Source organism: Pseudochaenichthys georgianus, chromosome 15, assembly GCF_902827115.2.
Source record: "Pseudochaenichthys georgianus chromosome 15, fPseGeo1.2, whole genome shotgun sequence".
Taxonomy (NCBI): Eukaryota; Metazoa; Chordata; class Actinopteri; order Perciformes; family Channichthyidae; genus Pseudochaenichthys; species Pseudochaenichthys georgianus.
This window is the reverse complement of record NC_047517.1, coordinates 25,929,537-25,951,797: the sequence shown is the minus strand read 5'-3', so window position 1 is coordinate 25,951,797 and position 22,261 is coordinate 25,929,537. Positions and strand designations below refer to the sequence as shown.

The window sequence follows — 22,261 nt, the reverse complement described above, 5'->3', positions numbered from 1 at the left end:
ATCTTTTCACAGCTCTTTCATCATATCTGTTTTTTGTCCAAAAACTAAGGGGTGTGTCTTCTCATTGTTTCTGACACTCTGAAAACATGCGATGTCGAATTGATTGTTGAATGTCATATTTCGACAGTGAAATATTAGAAAAACAAAAAGCTATGAAGTTTGGTTGGGGGTCGGTCGCCTGCAGGGTCAGCCCTTGAGTCATCAAAGGGACAACAACATGTTACCAGGCAGGGGGTAGACAGCTGAAGGCGCGAGCTGATACCTAATTGGTTAAGAAATAAAGAGGGCGGAGACTCCCGGCTTGGGTATTTAAAGCTTTGTTCCATTGTTGCGAGTGTGTTTTCCACCTGATTCTCTCAGTAGGCAGGTCCCACCGGAGGAGGATACCACTGCACTTTTTTTTTGTAAAGATGTCTTTTTCTTGCAATCATTCCCTGGACGGCAGCTTTCCTCCGTCCCCAACGGAGAACAGGGCTTCAAAGCGGCTGTCATGGGGCAGCCTGCTGCAGAGGCTGACTGAGCTGAAGGGGATCAGACACAGGGTCCCAGCAGATTATGGCAGCAGGAGTGAAACTGGTGAGTGCTGCAGCCTTTTGTCTTAGCAGGGTCCATTGTGTTTGGTTTATAACCAAGGTGTATTTAAATGTTAGTTGACTTGTTAAAGAGAGAGCTTGAACTGACAAAGAACAAAAGGGTTATAGAAAACGGATGCTTTTCATACCTATTTTTTTTTGTTAGTCCTGCACATCTGTTTGCAACTCTTATATATCATATCAATATACCAATTACTGTATATAGACTATTCTGCAGTTTCTATTTTCTGTTTCCATTATTATATTTTATTTACTTGTAGCCTACTATTTTATCTTTATTGTGTTGCACTGTTGAAGGAGCCTGTGACCTAAGATTTTCATTGTCCTAACTACACTGTAGCTATGCACATGACAATAAAAGCCTTGAAACCTTGAACTATGAGATAAGATTTTAACTTTAATTATCTTTATTTCAGGATCTGTGGCAGACTTGTCCCTGTCAGAATCGGAAAGCAGTTTCTTCTGTTACCCCCTGGAGGAGACGCTGGCTACTGAGGTTGTAGCAACAATAGCACAAAGTCTCAACAAAGCCTCACGCATCCTGGGCTACTCCAAACTGATCCTTCCAAACTGTCTACTGCTCAATATCAGCCTAGAGCTGCTGCACCTGGCTGTGAGCGAACCCTGCGGGCTCAGGGGAGCGCTCATCGACCTGTGTGTGGACAGGGGGGACCCGGGCACAATATGTACCCTGGACCAAATAGCAGTGGATACCACCCTGATTTCCACCTTCCAAGTAACCCTTGTCCTGAGGCTGGAGTCCAGTGGATTGTGGCCGAAGGTTCAGAAGCTCTTCAAGGGAAACAGGTCACTACAGACATCTGTAAGGCACCAACGCTCTCTGAGGCTTAGTTCGAGTTTTAGGGCGATAAAGAGGAAACTGTATTGTTCAGCGGAGCTGCTGATTGAAGAGTGCATTAATTAACTGACTCAGCATTAATAGCTGAATTGAATTAATGTGTACTGCAAAAGGATATTGGGTTAACCATTGCCTTTCTTAAAGGCATTATATGGCTCCAAATGGCACTAACAATGACTGCACTTAATTCGCATCAAACTGTCTTTGTATGTGTATATCAAACTTTCCCAGGACCCAACTTATGTCTCATGGCAGCTACTCACCTGATTGCAGGTGACTCAACAGTGAAGACTCATGTTGGAACATGGATCAACTACTTTCCTATGATTGTAAAGTCACAGCCGCGAGGGAATGACCTATGTATTTGATTGTCAAATATTACCTGAAATGTGCATTTGTTTTTATACCAACTTAAGAACATACAAAATAAATAATTTTCTATGATATCTGGTAAAGCAATCGATGAATCCTCATAAAGCGTGTGTTTGTGTTTGGAGCTGACCATTTGACCTTTCATCTCCCATCAACAGCAGGTCAAAGGCATGGTCAAAAGCTGTCCAATACTCAACTGCAAAACTAGTCACATTCAAATCTACTTTGTGTTTCATGCTTATTAGCACATGCTAGCAAACTAACACACTGTACTTAAAGGTCTCATGACATGGCCATTTCCACTGATCATAATTCCATTGAGGTCTACTAGAATAGATTTATATTGTGCAATTTTCCAAACTCACATTGGTTTCTCATACAGCATCTCTGTAAACTACGTGTATTCACTGATTTCACTCTGCCTTTAACGGCTCGTTGTAGCTCCAATAGCTCCAGCCCCCACCCTCTGAGCACAGTGTGCTCTGATTGGGCGGGACGTTGTGAATCGCGCTGAGCTCCGTGGAGGTGTGGTTTCCTTGTTTAGCGATACACATCGAAAAACACAGCCACACTCACCCTGTCACACACAAAGTCACAGCCGAAGTAAAAACAATAAGTGTGGCTTGATATTGAGTAAGAAAAAGGTTGATAAACGCAGTGAGAATGGGTATGCAGATAATTTCGCCGCGATCCCAACTGTCTGTTATCAGCCTGCAGCCAGGGAGGAGAAATCAGCAGAGCTGCCTGCACTGAGTGTGTGTGAGGAAGTCCGTGGATTGGTCAATTTGGACCAATCAGCGGGGGCTTAACGTAACGGCTCCACGGATTGGTCCATTGGGTAACGCATGACTGTATCACGTCATAATTCTGGGCACGGCTACATTCCTACGTCACAATACCCAGAAAGTAAACAATGGACAATGACATATACTCAACGAGGCGTTTTGAGGAGGTATTTGTTCACTACAGGGTGTACTTTGAGGGTTTTGACTCTGCACACCGTTTACATGCATAAAAACCTTCATAACACACAAGGGGACGGGTAATAACCAGAAAAGCATGACATGGGACTTTTAAATATTGAACATGGTAAACATTACACCTACTTAGTATTAGAATGTTAGCATTGTCACTGTTAGCATGATAGCATGCTGCCATTAGCCAAGGCTTGTTTTAAGGAAAAAATACGCTCAAGTCAATTATCGGACAAATTTAATTCAAATAAACTTTTATACAATATTAGCATGTTAATTTAATAAATATGGTTTACTTTTATTTGTGCAACAATTTCAATACTTATGATCCAACAGGCTACAAGCAAATCCACAAAATAACATTATAGTAAATGATATTAACTCCAATAAACCCTGCACTGTTAAAAGTAAAATGAATATTTACATTGGTTAAGAACTATAAAAATTACACACTTTCCTTGTGAGTGGCTCAGACATATGTCTATGAGAAGGCCATGAGGTTTCTCAAAATGTTTAAGGAAAACAACAAAGACTGGGACAGAGAAAGCTAATCTTAGCCGCTTTGTTTATCGTTCAAATAGACAACTAGGCTCTTACTTTCCACCGTGACGCCCAGCGGACTCTCACCATCTTGAAGACACTAGAGTAAGAAAAATGTCGGCAGTCAACTCAAAGCTTCTCACAGTTCTACAGGAAGTCAATCTACACCAAGTTGCAGAGAGGTTCCCCGATGAGGTCTGCTGCCCACTGCATGTAAGGCATTTTTGATTCTCTTGGTTTGCTGCAGAAATATGCTCCAATTTCAGTAGGCTCAGACCGATTGCTTCTAATTAGATTCAAGTACCGAGAACCTGCAGAAAAAAAAGAATAAATGATAGTTATCCACATGGGAGGAACTGTTGGATTCCTATACACGCACAGATGACCTCTACACAGATCACTCATTAACACCAACACTTGTGCAAAGCTCAGTATCAAAGAACAGCCACAAGAAGACATTGAATATACCGACAATTATGCATGTTTTAGCCAATGAACAACTATAATTTCAAACTTCTCATAGCTGTGAAACTTTTTTTTAATTATACTATATGTGTTGGATGCTTTCCTACATTGCAGGCAGCCTTGGCTTTTTGTTCAGGTCAGTATTTAAATCAACTAGCAGAGTCTTGCTAAAGATGGCTAATCGCAGTGATCCATTAGTTGCTTTAATTGACGGCGTTTCTTTTTATTGCTCAAACGTCTGTCATCACTTGCTCTGACCTGTTTGAAAAACTGTTTTGGTCGGTGCTGCAAAGTGCTTGTGGGGACTCCCCGACATCCGAGACAACATAGCTGACATATATATCAGGTATCAGTCTCTGCTTGGAACTGCTTTACTATGTGTCAAAAATAAAACTGCCATAGGCGAGTAGTTTAATTATGGTGAGTGGTAACATCAATGTGGAAAGGTGGGAATCAATCCAGACACAGTAGTAAATGTACCGTAATGTAATGTCATTGTGGTGGTTGTGGCAACTTACCCATATGTGCACCCATGAGTGGTTTCTAGCCATCCAGTATAACCTGAATCTCGGATAGTCTGGAACAGCTTGGAGTCTCCATTTTCTGTGCCCTCTGGTACAACTCTGAATCTCCAAAGTAACGAGCGCGATACAGTAATCCTTCCTCTGAAAGAACAAGAGGAGAGTGTGTAAGTACGGTAGGTATCTATCAACTATTCTTTAAATATCACATGTTAAGTAAATCCTTTGTTAACTTTAAACACAGTGGCATTTAATGTCACAAAAGTTCAAAATCATGGTGCCACACTGTACAAATGCAGTACTGTTGAGTATCGGATCAGATTAGTATCAGACAAAAACATGTGCAGATTTATTTCATTATAAATTAAACATTTGTTGTGTGCAGCCCGACTTACTCTGCTGCTTCTCTTTCCAACAGTTGTTTCTGAGGTTGGAGATGTAGTCTTCTTCCACACTTTTCTCAACGTTCCTCAGATTTTTCCCAGAATATTCTTCGTTGAAGCGGTCTCCCACATAGAAAAGCACCTTCAGGTTCGATGTATGCCTTTTCTGAATATATCCAGCTGATCTGTTGTATAGAGGAGACATAATAACAGAGTGAGACGAATGGGACATTTCCCACAACATCAGAAAGCTCTGAGTGGAAAAACACTTACGGGCTGTATCTAAGGCTATAGGGAGGCTGCGTGACCATCATCTGGCTGAGAGCAGAAACAACGATGAGGATTAGGATGGGCATCATCTGGACAAACAGAGCCAGACCTCCCTGTCAAGAGAGAGAAAAAAACCTTTAATAACTGTTTCGCAAACACAGTGCATCAGCTGGTTTCAAATTCAAGTGTAATTAAAGGATTAGAGACGGGACTTACATCTCTCTGCTGTTCTCCTCGTCTTTCTTGCCTATTCTGGTGTGCAAAGTGCATTCTTCCATTCCTGTAAACGTGTACGTTACCTGTAAAGAAATGAAAATAAAGATTGAAGTGCTACAACTGTTAGCCATATGAAATTGAGGCACAATAATATCTAAATATCCAATCACAGCAGCTGGGTTTCCTGCTAATCATTACAAACTCAACAAAACAAAAAAGGGAAGTGTGACTGGGCTTACATGCAGAGTAACATTTTTACCAAGGTTGATCAAGGAAGCAACACATTATTTGGTTATAGGCTCCAAATAGTGCAGACAATACAATACACTCAAGTGCGAAGCATGTAGAAATGCTACTACTGAGCAGTCCACTACATGCATGCATCTGTGAAACACATTAAAAGGTTTTGCTGTATGCTCCTACAGTAAAATACTAATGGTAGATAATGGCACTATGACTAAGGTCAGCAGCTTCATTTGCTAAATCAACAGACAAACATTAAAGACCAGTAAGAAAGGATATATATATATATATATATATATATATACACAACATAAGAATGCAATCACTAAAGATGGGATCTGTCTGTTCCTTTTTTTTGGCTTGTTGAAGAAGAAAGCAAAGGCAGGGCAAAAAATAAGGAGATTCACAAGGACAAACAGCCATATCCCATTGACTCAGAGAATGTGTGCTGATAAGGGCTGAGTAAAGTCAGCAGGCAAAACCATCAGCCTTTACCTTTAAGTCAACGCTTAGGGTTATGAAAAACACAGTTAAGGATAAGGCTTGCTCTCGAATGGGTTCCTGAGAAATGTTACTCCAAACATGAAACAGAGAAAAACCAAAGGCTCTCTAGCACTGCACAAGTACAACATCCGTGATTGACCCTCGACTCATTGTTGCTTGTTTTTAACTTGTGATGTGTCATTTTGTAAAGCACTTTGAGCTGTATGTGTTGTAGGAAAAGTGCTATAAAAATAAAGCTTTATTATTATTATTATTATTATTATCTGGCCTCTACTTACTTGATGGGAAGCCTCCACCAAAGAACATGTTGAAGAGGTCCTCAGGTGAGATGTCTGCTTCAAAATCACGATGTTGTCTCTGTCTGGTTGGGTTTGTTCTCTCTTCTCCATACTGGTCATACTGCTTTCGTTTGTCAGTGTTACTCAGCACGGCATAGGCATTGCCAATAGCTGCAAAAACACACAAAAAGGCCCCCACAAATGTGGACTTAAGTAAGCTCCCATTCGCATGTCTTCCACAGAACAGCACAGGAGATAACTTTTAAATTACCTTTAAATGCCTCTGTGGCTCCAGGTGCATGATTTTTATCTGGATGAAATTTCAGAGCCAGTTTTCTGTAAGCCTTTTTAAGATCCTCTTCAGAGGCGGCCTTTTCAACCCCCAGAATTTGGTAATAATCTTTACAGCTCTTAATCCTGCAGTACAGCAACAAAAACACCAACCAGAGAGATAGTTAGCAGATTGCAAGGGGAAAATGGAATCACACAAATATTAATAACACACAAACACTTTTCACATTATAAACAAAACATTTTAAACCATTTTGAAAAGTGACATTCAATCAGTTATTTCAACATTATTTCTGAGGATGCTGATTGCTCTTTAAAAACACAAGACAACTGTAGACTTACATTGAATAATCAGAAAAAAGAAAAAGAACCATCTGAATATAATAAGTGTAATCCGGCTTTAGTTGTTGCCCTTGATTTTTGCCCCTTTTAATATTCTTATGTCACTGGTGGGGTTTAAATGCAAAAATACTATAACAAATATTCCAATCAATCCATTCCTTGTCTGAAAAAATACTTTGGATTTAGTTTTTCATGTGACTGCCATAACATGTATTGTTGCTACTAAAGGCAGTACTTAAAGGTGGGGTAGGTAAGTTTCAGAAACCGGCTCGAGATACACTTTTTGTTATATTCCATGGAATGCTCTTAACATCCCGATAGCAATGAATAAGTGCTTTGACAACAAATCCATACAATTTTTTCGTCTGTAGAAGCCGTAATACTGTAAAAAGTACAACCAATCGGATTGGATGGCCTACCTGCCTGTCAGCCTTCCATCGGGGCACAAACTTATCTCGTGCCCTCATTGGTAATGTGCGCGTTCGTGTGTGTTGGAGGAGGGGCTCTATAAGGAAGTGGCAGATTTTCTCCGGTTGTGTATTTTCAAATTCTAGCGATCTCGAGCCGGTTTCTCAAACTTACCTACCCTACCTTTAATAAATACATTAGACTTTTTCAGTTGAGTGTCATGAACAATAAGGGGCTCTAGCTACTTGTAAATCACACACTTTTAGTAATAGTTAGTTTCTGAAAACACACTACTACACCTGAATAAGCTTTTCTCTAAGACTAAAATGTCACACTATTGAATGATGTAAAGGAACTGAGTAAAACATGTCCTGATGTCTTAATTTGATCAGCTCTAGTGTGTGGTTTGTAAATTTAAACTAAGACAAAAGAACAGATCCACATTGCACTGACTTTCTCACAGCCTCCAGCTGATCTGCAGTGTATGGTTTGGCCGACTCTGAGGCCCCCCGGGCGGAGACATCGGGCTCCTCTCCGTGGCTGCGTTGCCTTATAGTGGGCCCGTCTCCGTTCACAGGACTGCCATTCTCATCTGGGGGCTTTCCATTCTGGGCTAGCGACTCCAATAAGTCTGAAGAAAAAAACGTGGGGCAATATTATGTAAGGATGACACCAGAGTCTCATTCATAATCAGATATCCACATTAACAGGGCCCGGTGCCCACAGTGACTATTATCCACCCCATAAACACATTATGCATTAGATTAATGCATATTTTAATACTGAAACCTGCACAACCCTTTGAACATGTTGCACATTTCTGCTCCATACTTCATATTTCTAAATGTGCACAGCTCTGCAGTTTCAATAGAGTATTTGTCATATTTTCTTTTACTGTACTCAGTTTCTTACATAATTATATGTTGTGTAAATATTGCCTTTATTTTTATATTGTTAAAATAGTCTTTAAAATAGTACAATTGTTTGCTTCTTTTCTATTTGTATGCACCATTTAAACCAAAGCCAATTCCTCGTATGTGTAGACCTACTGATTCTGATAATTCACTAGCACAGTTAGCTATCGACTAGCACTGAAGCTGCTAACAAGGACAGCAATGATCTAATAGCCAGTGACAATAAGATCGTACACATCTAAGACAGTTAAGTAAACAAATATGTTACATGGATCGCGGGTAGGGTCCTTAAAAACTACAAATACCAATTGTGGGAGCAGCTGGTGTAACGATATGACGGTTATGCTAACGTTAGCTGGTTTCACAGCGAAGCGATGGCCCACTAACCGACACCAACCACCGCCGTAACAGACGCTTATTCGACGTACTTTTTGCCTGGTTGGTCGGAAACAGACGCTGGGCCTTCTCTAGAAACTTCCTGGCTTTATCACGTTGGTTGTTGTTGACGGCATTTATGGCTATTTTTATGCACCGCTCCGCTTCGTCCTTGTTTGAGTCCATCGCGATGATCGCGACACAGCGGAAATGTTTACTTGCCCTGGGACGCACAGAAATGACGCCGAGACGTTATCTGGCTCGTAAATAATACGTCATGGCAGTTTGAAACCACCAGCATGCACTTCATTAACGTCGGGCAGAAAGTACGTCTTTAATCTGCAATATTTAAGGTCAGATGTTTCTTTTGTTTTCTATATTTAGCTTCACTGGCTGTGACCGTGTCACTAGCTGACAATTGAGGCACCCTACGACATTCACTTCTCTGAAAGTCAAAATGGCTCTAGCAGCTGCACAAACCAGGTCAGTCTTATTTATCAAACGCAAATATCTGCATGCTTTGAGGAAAACCTGCCTGTGGTTTTCAACGAATGACACGATTCTAGCTGATCAGAGGAAACCACCACCGAAAACACATTTGAGAAAAAGTCAAAATAAGACTACTTTGACTGATCTGTCCTGGGAGGAAAGGCTGTCTGATGTGGTCACCCCTCTATGGAGGCTGAGTTATGATGAGCAACTTGAGCTCAAGCTAAAGCACCAGGAAAGGATCATGTCTCAGCTGTCTGGGTATCTTTCAGGTGAACTACAATCACAGTCCTCATTACCTGTCAGAACCAAACTCAGTTTCCCTGTCTTGCCTGTTCTGCCATCACCAGTTAGGGATGGCTACCGCAACAAGTCTACCTTTTCTGTTAACCGAGGAGTGGATGGAAATCCAAAGACGGTTGGATTCTACGTGGGCACAGGGAAGAAGGGAAACATTGTCTGCGTCAATGGAGACCACCTTCTCAACATGCCAGAGAAGCACACAAGGGTGGCCAGATGTTATCAGGACTTTATCCGCCTCTCTTCTCTCGAGCCCTGCCTGCTGTTCCACACTGGGGGTCACTGGAGAGAGGTCACAGTGAGGACCAATGAAGAGGGCCACACCATGGCTATAGTGTACTTTCATCCACAGACGCTGACCCCAGAAGAGGTGGTGGTCCATAAGGCTGAGCTGCTGGATTACTTCACGCGAGGGCCGGGATCAGTCTGCCAGCTGCACTCGCTGTTTTTCCAGGAGAGCGCCATGACTCGCTGTACTCATGAGCAATCACCCTACCAGCTCCTGCATGGTCAGCCACACATATACGAGGAGGTAATACAAACCATAGGGCAACATTACAGGGAATCCTTAAGTGACTTCACATCGCATACAGCAAACTTTGTAGTATGCCAGCATTGCAACGTAGTAATTGTCCAACTGAAGCAGTACTTATTCTGGTACATTCTTGTGTTAATACATTTAGATTGACCTATAAGCACATGGTAATTTAACGTTATTTAGATGTTTAAAGATGGTGATACTTTTATTCTGTTTCCTATTTTAATAGTGCATTAAATGACAAAGACATTGGAAGAAACTTAAGTGTTTCACAAAATCAGCCAATCATCAGCAGTAAAAACAATAATGTTCAAAAGCACTCCAAGGATTCAATAACAGACTTCCATAAAGTTGGGGGACGTGCACAAAAGGTCAAAATTGATATCCTGAATTGGGCCAAGTTCTGGAAATATTGGATCTTAATGTTTCCATAATGCAATGTGATAGCATTCTCAATTAAAACCTCCTCCCCCAGTGGATTCCCATGACTTTCAGGCTATTTGTGTTTATTGTTATAATAGTCCTATAACTAAGTAATATTTTTTTATAATAATAGACAGACGAAAATTGACATTACAAAATCCATGTATCTTCATTGTGTCTATTTTCCTAATTGCTGTTTTGTCATTCACAGCAGCTTGGATTCAAATTCCGCATATCTGCCGATGCCTTTTTCCAGGTGAATCAGGCAGCAGCTGAGGTGCTGTATAGCACAGTGAGACAACTGTGTATCCCAAACCCAGAGGAAGGTGGGGAAAGGACACAATTTGGTGGTACTCTTCTGGATGTGTGCTGTGGGACAGGTGCCATCGGCATTATTACATCTCCCAGAGTGGACAGAATTATTGGTATAGAGCTCATAGAACAGGCAGTGGAAGATGCTCGACACAACGCAGCTCTCAATAATGTACTGAACTGTGAGTTTATCCCTGGGAAGGCTGAGGTGGCGCTTCCTGGAGTTATGTCACAGTTGAGTTCTGCAGGTGGAGGGCCTGTGGCAGCTGTGGTGAATCCTGCGCGAGCTGGCCTCCACTACCGAGTGGTCAGAGCTTTACGAAACCAACCTAATATCCGCAGGCTGGTCTATGTGTCCTGCAAACCGGATGGGGATGCTATGAGGAACTTCAGGGAGCTTTGTTGTGCTCCTGACCCGATGAAGAAACTCACAGGAGAGGCATTTTCTCCAACTCTGGCTGTGCCTGTAGACATGTTCCCACACACTCCTCATTGTGAACTGGTGCTACTATTTGAGAGGTAGCAGATGATTTAGTTCAGAGTTGAGCTTTAAACAACACTAATTTCTTTGTAACTCTAATGTGGCAATAATAATTCACTGTATGCTAAATATAATGGCTTATCTTTACCCACACACATGTTTTCACTTGTTCTTGATTAGACCTTGTTTCAGGGCTGCAACAAATACTTAATTATTCTTTCGATAAATCTTTTAGGATATACAATATACTTACATTGAGTCCATTATGATGCTTACAAGTTGCTTGTTTCGTCTACCAACAGTTCAAATATCATAATATATTCAATTAACAATGATAAAGAAAGGAGAAAAATGGCAAATCCTCACATTTGAGCAGTTAGAGCCAGCAAATGTTGTTGCTGATTCTTTGGACAAATTCAAAAGGTAATTTAGTCTCCGAGTTGTGTGGAGATAGTGAAATGTAAGGCTTGACATGTAGAAGAGGCCATCTCCTATAGTGACCGCTACACCACAAACCCTGTCATGAGACCTGTGACCTCTCAAAATGAAAGCCTCTGCAGATCAACTTATTTTCACTACATGAGCTAATTTTCTGTTATTTTAGATAGCGCACACCCGTTTTAATCTTATTGTTTCGTGTTGTACTGTACTGACAGATTGTCTTTTACTGCAGCAGGTGAACAGATGAAAGTTCACCTTGGATAAGATAAGATAAGAAGATGTAAGGAGGCGTGTGGCGTGTGGCGTAGTGGGTTGTCCGTAGGTTGTACGGGGTCACAGGTTCAAACCCCGCTGCAGTCAGCATGTCGTTGTGTCCCTGGGCAAGACACTTCACCCCAAATTGCTCCTGTGGGGATTGTCCACAGTATTGAGTATGTAAGTCGCTTTGGATAAAAGTGTCTAACAAGTAACATGTAATGTAATGTACTTTATTGTTCCAATGTTGCAAAATGTTTTTGTCCCAGCAGCACGTAAAACAAGGCATCGCACCTAATTAGAATATAAACAATTATAGAGTCTCAAAATATAAAATTAAATGGAACTAAAAAAGAAGAAAATATAAAAGTTGACACTGAAGATACAAATCTGTGAACTATCTAACAAATAAAACACTAAGGGCCAAATTACAGCTGACACAATATTAAAGTAGGATATGATTTACATTACAGAGTTGAGTCAATAAATGTATTACACAGTGTTTATCCATTATAAACGTCACACACCTAAAAGTTTCTGAAGAGGTGTTACAATGGATTCACAATTCTGTGAAAGATGTTCATATTCTTTGTCCACATATTAGTGATTATCTTTGTCTGCCCTGCAGTGGCTGAATGTGTGCAACAGATGGCGTTATAACCACTTTTTTAGTAGCCATCCTATTTGGTGACATCCCATTCATTCCAGTTGACTAAAGGTCAATATCATAATGAGTGTACAGTTTGAGTGGTCCCCGTTTTTTCCAGAGAGTTTACCAGGGTGTATGTGAGGTCATACATTGCATCAGGACGTCCTTGGCTTTTAGATAGGATATTGTTTGATCTCTTGGGTGAAGTCATGGGATGATGATGCTCATGAGGGGTTAGCATGAAGCTGGGAAATTAACCCTTTTACACTGCCCGGGGTATAGGGTTTTAAACCATAGTCTATGGTTTAAACAGGCACATACATGCCCTTATCATAGTCATGTTTACTAACTCTGCTCTTGCTAATTTTACAAAAATAACTTGTGTTTACTTCACAATATGTTTCTGCGGTTTATTGTATAAACAGCATGTGCTTAAGAAAAGGACATTTGAAAACACACTTTTTAACATATTGTACTTAAATGATACCAGTATTGTATCTGAATAGGCCAGGGAATTCCCCCACTCTGAATGACCTGCAATGAAATGTACAAATGACACAACCATCCTTAGGCTCTTGTCAGGTGCTGTGGGAATTCCCTTTTCTCTTGCCTTTGGACTTATCCTTCCATGCACCCATCTCCAAGAAAATACAGGGTGTGCTTCAGCCTTCACACAGTCAAGAAATGTACTGTGTTCAACGTTTTTCTTCACATTTCATAACCATGATGGCAGACTAGACTAGACAGTACAATTGCATGTACACTGCATATATGTACGTATGTAACGTGACAAGATGCAAGTGGAAATAAGGACAGAGCCAAATGCAAATTTCTTGATGTCCACATCTGACTGAGACTGTCATTGCTGTATGACATAATGCTGTCAAATATACTGACCTTTGTTTGACACATCTTGCAATGTTTCAACACACTAAGGAGAGCTATTAAGATCGAGAGGTTGATTTGAAAGATTGAGAAATGTTTTGGATCGCATTCGTATGATAAGAATGGCTGGGGATTGAAAAAAACGGAGGGTGGTTAACACAAGCAAACAACCAATAGGATACCCAGAACATGTGGCATCCATTTCCTCATCGACCAATTGCTTTAAAAGGACCTCAGAATATGCAATAAGAGATCCTCAGTAACCGGGGATCATCATCCAGTATTACCGAACGCATTTCTCGCTTCCTCTTCACCCACATCTCCTGCAGCTTTGTGTCTTCCTCTGTACTGAAAAACGCCTGTCGACTACACGGTAAGTAAGCGCAATATGAGCACGTAATTATCTCAAAATAATTTGAATGGACATTTTTTGAAGAGACGCCGAGTGTCATGCAAATTGCAAGCGGTATTTGGCTAGTGGTGTGGCAGATGCCCGCAGGGATAATTCGCAGACATATTGTAACTTCTGCCTACGCAGCATATCACTGCTGCGCCACTGGCTTATATCACGTCTTACATTCGTGTAATAACTTTGTTTTAGTCATTACATCTATACACGACATGGTCTGATGCCCACTTGTATGTAGCTAACGTTAAACAAACTTTGTCCACCATAGGGTTAGCCCTGCTAGCTAGCCCCTAGAAAAGTTTAACATCCAGTTCCCTACATGAAGTGGTTAGCGTGTAGTGTAGTTTTATCATAATGGCATTGACTCATGTTACAACTTGGACATATGCTACACGTGAGCACATTAGCATCCGGTGCTACACAATTGTCGTGACGTTTTTTAGACTTATAAACTGCTGGAAAGCAAAGAGGTGTGTAGTGTGTTTGTGTACTGTATAAAAGAGGAGTGTCCCTTTTTTTTTTTTTTAATGCGCCACATGCGGGGTGAAAATATATTCAAATTGGCGTATCTCTAAGATTCGGCATGTGACACAAATAACCGGGGAATTTGGTCGATGAAAAGTGGTTTCTGGTGAAACACGAACCATATTCAAATCCTATCTGGGATGTGTCTGTGTTTATACCGGTGGGAAGTGGTGTAACAATTGAGCACGCGCTCACGTTATATACCATTTGATATGAACCAGTGGCGCGGCAGGGGCTCACAAAACAGGGACAGCTCGCAGACTGCTGCATGTTCACAGCCAGCCGCCGTACCTTCCTCCCCGTTTCTCCATCCCACCGTACGCATTTAACAGATCTCTCTCTCTCTCTCTCTCTCTCTCTCTCTCTCTCTCTCTCTCTCTCTCTCTCTCTCTCTCTCTCTCTCTCTGTCTGTCTGTGTCTCTCTCTCTGTGTCTGTGTGTGTTTTCCTGCTGCGCACTGTTGTTACAGGACCCCCTTTTTCAGCAAAGATGACGGAAACCAGAACCCTTCATGATGTCAAGCTACAGAACGGAGCTGCTGTGGCAGAAACGCCGGTGGAGGATGTTTTTGACGATACCTATAAAATGAAAGAGGGTCCAAAACCACCGAGGATGCTGGTGTGGAGAAATATCATCCTGATGACGCTCCTTCATCTAGGAGCGCTTTATGGACTGGTTCTCCTGCCTTCTGCCTCGGTTTCAACTGTCGCATGGAGTAAGTATTTACCATATTGTAAAAACAGGCTAAGCTACGCAGCATTTAGTTAGTTTTTCTTTCTCCATGTAGGCCACAGTCAGAACAGAATGTGCTGATGTTGTTAGATCATTGCTAACTACAATACATCCAGCCTGGGGGGGGGGGCATTATTCTACTCATTCTACGATATTCCCGTAGGCATGCTATGGGAGTATTGTAGAATGAGTCAACCTGGCCTTGTCATTTTATTGTAAAAATCCATCTAAATGTATGTTTGTGCCTTTTTTTTTTTTTTTAAAGAGCTCAAACCTGTGGCTGGTGGCAAACTAATTGGGATTGTTTGAATAGGTTGCATACTCAACTAGTATCATGCTCTACTAGTATTTGAATCTGAGTGTTAAAAGAAAAACTGTTGGCTGATTATTTACACTTTATGTTCTATATGTAGACTATTGAGGCATGACTTGGATTTCTGAACAGTCTCAACTTTGTTTCCACACTGCTACTGCATAATTTCCCCCTCTCTTTACAATGCTGAGCTGCATATTATTTCAGTGAGGAAGACAAAGCACAATCACCATTCCCATAGACATCCCATTGTGAGCAGTGTGGCACCACTACAGAATGCCAGTGAGAAGCCCCCGGGTCTCAAATCCTGCGTAGTCTTGTCTGTGCTTCACATAGAAACACATTGAGCCGTTTTAGAACAACAAAAGTGTGAGGGCCGACATGCACGCTGCCACTGTCCCATCTCCCCATATACATGACTTTTCTCTGAACAAAGAGGCCAGGGTGTTATGGAAAGAACTTGGTGTCCCAGTGACTCCCGCTCTCATGGGTGTAAAATGTATCTCAATGTAGCGATGACAGTTTCCCCTAAGATATGTGTCCTTTCCACCTCTCTTCCTTCCAGCTGCAGTGTGCTATCTCATCAGTGCTCTCGGTGTGACTGCCGGTGCACACAGACTATGGAGCCACAGATCCTATAAGGCTTCCTTTCCTCTGCGGGTCTTCCTCGCTCTCGGCAACTCCATGGCGTTTCAGGTAAAACAGGAATAAGTTTAGATACGCCTAATTGATCCCCACGGGCAAATTGTCTGCAGCAACAGCACAACTGGTTCCATGTGTATTTACATGTATTAGTTGGCAAGTGCTACTTCCTCTTTTAAGTCAGCCTCCACCCAAATAATGTGTGTTTTTGTTTTCACATCCTTCTGCTAAAGTGAGAAAGTTTAAAATCTAAATTGTATACATGGGTGTACAAACATGATTTTGTCATATGCATTTAACACACAAGTGTAATATGACATTTTTGGAAAAAACAACACAAAGCAGTGTTTATATCAGAATATTCAAAGACGCATGGTTTAATGGTATAGCTGTACTTACGTTTTTATATTTATTTGTTTTAGCTTTAACTATTAAAAATAAAGTAGCAATAGTAGGATTTCCAGTTTGGAATGAAGCAATTTTAATGATTATACATGTTTTGTTACCACTGTTATCTCTGACCCTAATCTGATGATCTGATACCCTCCCATGCATATCTATGCGTGCTGCACATAATCCTTTTCTATCTATCTTCTAATCTGTCTTTTCATGTCTCTTTGTGAGCAGAATGACATATATGAGTGGGCGAGGGACCACCGCGTCCACCACAAGTACTCAGAGACGGACGCAGACCCCCACAATGCCACACGGGGTTTTTTCTTCGCCCACGTCGGTTGGCTGATGGTTCGCAAACATCCGGATGTCGTTGAAAAGGGCAAAAAGCTGGAGTTGTCTGACCTGAAGGCAGATAAAGTGGTGATGTTTCAGAGAAGGTGAGCAAACTTATGTTGTTTACTGCTGTTCAAATGTAAAAGAAGCTCAAAGATGCCGACTACATGGATACTAATTGTCATTAATGAGAGTCCACATCAAATCAGAACTACATTTTTGTTTCACAGTCATCACCTGTTTAGCGATTTTCTCTCTGCAAAATATGTGTTTTGCGCAAAATGAAATTCTACCTGACATACTGCCTTCAAAATATCTCTTAATCCATAACATATAGCAATGGCAATGCAAACCTGTCTACAAAACTGCCAGCACTTTATTTTCGGAAATCCCCTTTTTTTTTTTTTAAATGTCAACTAATTCATGGTTGAAGTTATGGATATGAAACAAAATAGATATGTGTATTTGCACGGTTTATTTAGAGTCTAGTTATTGAAACTGTTTCCCCCGTTTCCAAGCTCTACAGGATGTTTTATTCTGGGTTATATTGACCAAGATAACACTTGATATCCATGATCAGCTGATAAGGGATTCTTTTTGGATCAAATCACAGCTTGCCCCCGTCTAGTCTTCTGGCACCGGACCCAGATTTGTTTATCTTCTGCTCTTAAGTTAATCATGTTTATAGTTGCTGTCATACCATTATAAGATAACATATGTGGGATTTAAGAGTGTCATACCTGATATATCATGTGACTTTTGCTATCGGATCAAAACCATTTTTAATGTCTTAACTCTAAAACGACTATTTAATATTTAAACATTGGATTAATTTATTCTTAGATTCAACTATTGCCAAGTGATCTGTTAAAACGGTTTATTTTGTTTATTTCAGGCACTACAAGCTCTCTGTGGTGATGCTTTGCTTCGTCGTGCCCATGTTGGTGCCCTGGTACTTCTGGGGTGAATCCTTGGTGTTGGCATATTTCGTCCCTGGACTCCTGAGATATGCTGTGATGCTCAACGCCACCTGGCTGGTCAACAGCGCCGCGCACTTATACGGCAACAGACCTTATGACAAATCCATCAACCCGAGGGAAAACCCGTTTGTTGCTTTCAGTGCCATAGGTAAGGAAACAGCATGTTCAATATCCACTATATTGTGTCCCACAGCGATGTCGTGCTCATTCTGTATTATGACAACATAAGCAATTTGTTTTAATTGAATGCCTTTACGTGCCAGAGGGGTATTTGAATGATCTTTTCATCACTTGTTGAAGGCTTGTCTTGTAAAGTCAACCACAGTAGGGGCTCTCTGAAAGCTGATTCAGTCTGGTGTCTGTAGTTGGAACAGTTTGCTAATCCAGCGGCTGGTGTTGACTTTGTCCTGGCTCTGCCCGTTTCAGCTTTGAACTTTAGAGGTGTTCAGTGTTCGAGCTGTGTGTTTAGTCATTCTTTAGAGCAGGACAGTGAGGTTATTTTCAGTATCATTGTTTCCCACGAGTCAAGAATGTATTTGCGGTGGCTGACACCACGGGGCTGTGTTGCTGCAAACAGCGCTGAGCATTGTTCGCCACTAACGGCATTAATTTCATTCACTAGCTAACTTGTGATGGCACAAAAATAGACAATTCTGCCAGACTTTTTTTGGCTTTCAACTGTATTTCCATGCAGCTTTACCAGAATCTTCCCCATTTTATGACGAGCAAGATAGCTTTTTTTTTTTTTGTACAGCTGCATAAACAATTACGCTCAAGTCCATTCTCATAATTTCTTAGGTCATAACTATTGTGTCATGTTTAGTGTTTCCATTTTACTCTCGTTTTTAAGCACCTTCACCAGGGGTGCCCAACCTTTTTTGAACCGAGAGCTACTTTTAAAGTTTCCAGTCTGCCGAGATCTACCAGTCCAAATAGAGAGGCATAGCCATTACTGACAGCCTACTACCAGATAAATGCACACTTCTACTTGTATAAAACTGACCTTTGTACGATGAATACTGCAGATCCTTTTATCTTACCTCTTTCTAATCTACACACATACAAGTATTTAACTGAAGCTACACAACAGTGTTGTTGATACAGAGTTGGAGTTTATTCACACGTCACACTACAGTGGGTAATGTTTTCAAGAAACATTGAACAGTGCTGCCACATATCAAAGGAAAAAAAGAAAAGACTCTGAACCCTTTCTTTGCCATTATATACAAATAGTGTTGCTAAAAAAAGTATAAATTAGGCTTACTAATAACTAGGACAACTCAGATCTGAAGCTACACAGGAATCTGCTGCCAACGTGCAATAAAAAAGACAAAATTAATAGAATCAAATCCTTTTTTTGTGCATTTTAGTAAGTATAAAAATAAATGCCTTTTTTTTTTTTTTAAAAATAGGATCCAAGCAACACTAGTTTCTTAACCTGAATTGATAATAGACTATAATCAATTTAAACTGAACAGATCTGAATGTTTGCATTCTTATACCATTTTGTATAATAATTATAATGAATAAGTTCAAACAAACTAAAACTTACAGCTGATTAATAATGGTATCTAACTTGAGTTTTTATTATATCAAAAACCTGTTGAAATGCTACTGTTATTTTTTTACTGTCCCCCAAAAGCGCGTCGGCAGCCTCCAGGAAAGCTTCTTTCACAACTTCGCCGTCTTTGACGCAAGAACGTGACTGACACGATAAGATGCTATGGTAGCAGCCTTGCTCTTGTTGTTGGGCCTGGTGAAAATGGACTGCTGTGCATTTAGCTGTCCTTTCAGGCCCCTCCCCTTTTGGGAGCGTAGGGCAGAATTAGGAGGGAATTCCGTCTCGTAGCGTTTGTGCACTGTTTTGAAATGCCGCTCCTAAATTACCCTTCTTCGATAAAGCCACGCTCGCATTGCAGATGAGACAGATAGACTTTGAATTGGAATAGAAACAAAAATAATCATCTTCTCACTCGGAGTGAAAATTATATATTTTGGGCTTTTTTTCTTCTGCCATAATTGCGGTCTTGTGTGTGTGCGGACTGTCACTTCTGTTGACACGACAATGTCAGCGAAATACTGCCCAATGCCCACCAGTCACGCCCCGACACATGGGGTCACGCCGGCCAATCACAAAGCTTTGATGCGTTCAAGTGCATTATTCTGGACAGGAAAATTATGTTACAGGACATTAACGATACAACATAATGTTGTTGTTCTATTTTTAGACGCATCTCGCGATCGACTGGGAATCTCCCCGCGATCGACTGGTTGGGCACCCCTGACCTAGAGAAACTGTAGCAAACGCATTCGCTGTAAATGAAGCAACTTTAGTACCTTACTTTAAATTAATTCGAACGTTTGTGATAATTTGTCTCAAAATTCATCTACAGAAAAAAAAAGCATTCTGGATTGTTTAGTACTTGTACTAATCTCAATTTATCCAATACGGTCTACAGAGTTCAGTCTGAACTTCACAATTGGTTCATAAGCTTCATATATACAGTGGAGTGGATGTTTCCTACTGCAGTACCCTATGGGACATGAGGCTTTGGGCACACCTGGGCTGTTACCCTGACAACCAAACAGTGTTATACTGACTACTGAGACTAATCTAGAAAATCTGATTTCAGCAGCTTGTAAATGACATTACATGACAGTCCACCACTAAGATTTTACCGAGTCGCCAATTCACTTTCTCCAAATCACATTACCCGTCACATGCTACCAGCAGCTGTGTGTATAAAGCCCTGTGCCACTGTCCTGTTATGTGTTCAAATGAGCAGAAATGTATCATCGGATTGTTGCATGCATATCTTAATTCAGGTATTTAACTTGTTGACATTCAGCAACACACTAAAGTCCTTCTTTTTTGTCTTTCAGGGGAAGGTTTCCACAACTACCACCACACGTTCCCCTTTGACTATGCAACGAGTGAGTTTGGCGTCAAGCTCAACATCACCACTGCCTTTATAGATCTCATGTGCTTCATGGGATTGGCCACGGACCCCAAGAGCGTGTCAAAGGAAGTAATCATGGCTCGTGTCAAGCGGACAGGGTGAGGGCAGCCACAAAAGCGGCTGAGTCACAATAGCTAGGAACTTTGCAAATGAAACCGAACATGTCGAACCGAGACCGAACGTAGCAACAGGTATAGCAGCATTTCAGTGGTGGTGGGGCGTGATTACCATGCATCTGATTATAAGTTAAACCCCCTCCTGAGACACATTTTTGGCTTTAAAAGAGTTGTAAACTGTTTGGGCCTCTTTTGAAGTGTCCTCGCCAACTATTCGCCACAGCCAGCGACTTGACTACATGTACAAGCACAGCTTTTCAACATAATATTTAAAACCGGGCACAAACGGAATGAAAAGGCTAATTAGGATTTGTGTCGTGTTTGGCAGGAGTAGGACAACCAAACAAGTTCGTGATTTGTTGAAGCAGTGATTACAGAATGATTTACTGTATATCTTATGTGTTTAATGTGCTATTTATTAATTGTGTTTGGCACTTTGGAAGCTTCATTGAAACCCTTAACAGTGAGGTTTGTCGACAGGCAATGTTAAGGGCCTTCCGCGCTAACTTCTCTCAGTACTGCTTTGTCTCTTTCCACAGGGAGTGGAGTTTCATCTTGATTATTGTTTGTCTGTGATAAGCTAAGGTTTTCTTTATTTTATGTAAGATATTAGTCTTGCTAAACCATAAGCTACTGTGTTCAATGCCGACACAAAGACAGGCAACACTATTGAACTTTCCATATTTATCATACCGGAGTAACCCTCAGTCGAATGCAGTTCAGATGTGCTATACTTTAGGATACTTTCACACCCATTGTCTCCAACTGTACCAGAAGGGTTCTTATTGAGGATTAAGTTCTCTGTTTCAATGCAGTTTATACCTCTTGTTGAGTAGTGACGACGCCTCGGACTGAAACAGGGAACCTGACTTCTCACTCGATACACAAAAATAAATTATTAGCATTTATTTTTAAATATACTCGGACAAGGTAACCCTCTCCCTCAGATAAGGCCAATAAGGCCAATGAGGCATGTGTAGAGGCTGCATTTACCTTTTGTGCTGTGTGATATTATTGAAACGTGTCAGGACTCTTGCCCAAATGCCTTATGAGGGTTGCACACCTGATTTAAAAAAAAAAAAAAAAAAGTGTTAACAGTGCAAGTTATGAAAATACATTAGAATATTCTGTCTAATCAAAGATGTTTCTGTCTGTCTTTAAGAAAAACTTAAAACTTCAAATCCCTGTTTTGTAATGAATAAGAGGGGACCATTCAACTAATCTTAAAGAAATGCTATGGTTTAACTTTTGTGTGACCAAACAAATACTTTCCTCTAAAACAAGATCCAACTTGTTATATCATTATTGATAATGTTGTTATATTTGTCACACATTTACAGAGCAACACTTTTTTACAGTGTTAACTTCTTGAAGTTTGAATGCCTTAAAACAATGGCACATTTTTTCAAAGAATGTTTTTGCCCACTGTATGTACCGTAAATAAACCAAATTTTCTACTTGCGACAAAATATGTTTTTTGTTGGAATTCTGTAATACTCTATTCGTAAACTGAATTAAAAAAATATATGATCGTA

General features: G+C 40.8%; 4 protein-coding genes across 5 annotated transcripts; 3 read left to right on the top strand and 1 right to left on the bottom strand.

Annotated features, from left to right (window-relative positions):
- The first annotated feature begins 336 nt into the window (after positions 1–336).
- LOC117460024 (DNA damage-inducible transcript 4 protein-like) lies at positions 337–1,876 on the top strand. The gene is made up of 2 exons (XM_034101230.1): positions 337–576; positions 1,010–1,876. The coding sequence occupies exons 1-2, from the start codon at positions 411–413 to the stop codon at positions 1,516–1,518; spliced, it is 675 nt and encodes a 224-aa protein (XP_033957121.1). The 5' UTR covers positions 337–410; the 3' UTR covers positions 1,519–1,876.
- Positions 1,877–3,019: 1,143 nt separating this feature from the next.
- On the bottom strand, positions 3,020–8,793 carry dnajb12a (DnaJ heat shock protein family (Hsp40) member B12a). The gene is made up of 9 exons (XM_034100764.2): positions 8,602–8,793; positions 7,713–7,890; positions 6,490–6,635; positions 6,219–6,389; positions 5,194–5,276; positions 4,981–5,090; positions 4,720–4,892; positions 4,322–4,468; positions 3,020–3,649 (listed from the first exon to the last, which is right to left on the bottom strand). Exons 1-8 carry the CDS (start codon positions 8,732–8,734, stop codon positions 4,347–4,349), a joined length of 1,116 nt encoding a protein of 371 aa, XP_033956655.1. The 5' UTR covers positions 8,735–8,793; the 3' UTR covers positions 3,020–3,649; positions 4,322–4,346.
- Positions 8,794–8,808: 15 nt separating this feature from the next.
- On the top strand, positions 8,809–12,143 carry trmt2b (tRNA methyltransferase 2 homolog B). Of its 2 annotated transcripts, none has more exons than XM_071205619.1 (2): positions 8,809–9,869; positions 10,513–12,143. In XM_071205619.1, exons 1-2 carry the CDS (start codon positions 9,006–9,008, stop codon positions 11,131–11,133), a joined length of 1,485 nt encoding a protein of 494 aa, XP_071061720.1. In that variant the 5' UTR covers positions 8,809–9,005; the 3' UTR covers positions 11,134–12,143. The 2 variants fall into 2 exon arrangements, with proteins under 2 accessions (XP_071061720.1, XP_033956654.1); XM_034100763.2 differs by having other exon boundaries at positions 8,811–9,869; positions 10,510–12,143.
- A 1,385-nt stretch (positions 12,144–13,528) lies between these two features.
- Positions 13,529–22,261, top strand: scdb (stearoyl-CoA desaturase b). Its single transcript, XM_034100546.2, is given in 7 exon segments — positions 13,529–13,694; positions 14,724–14,969; positions 15,865–15,995; positions 16,569–16,774; positions 17,566–17,798; positions 20,534–20,706; positions 20,708–22,261. Coding segments are annotated over 6 exon segments (996 nt in total). The 5' UTR covers positions 13,529–13,694; positions 14,724–14,743; the 3' UTR covers positions 20,735–22,261.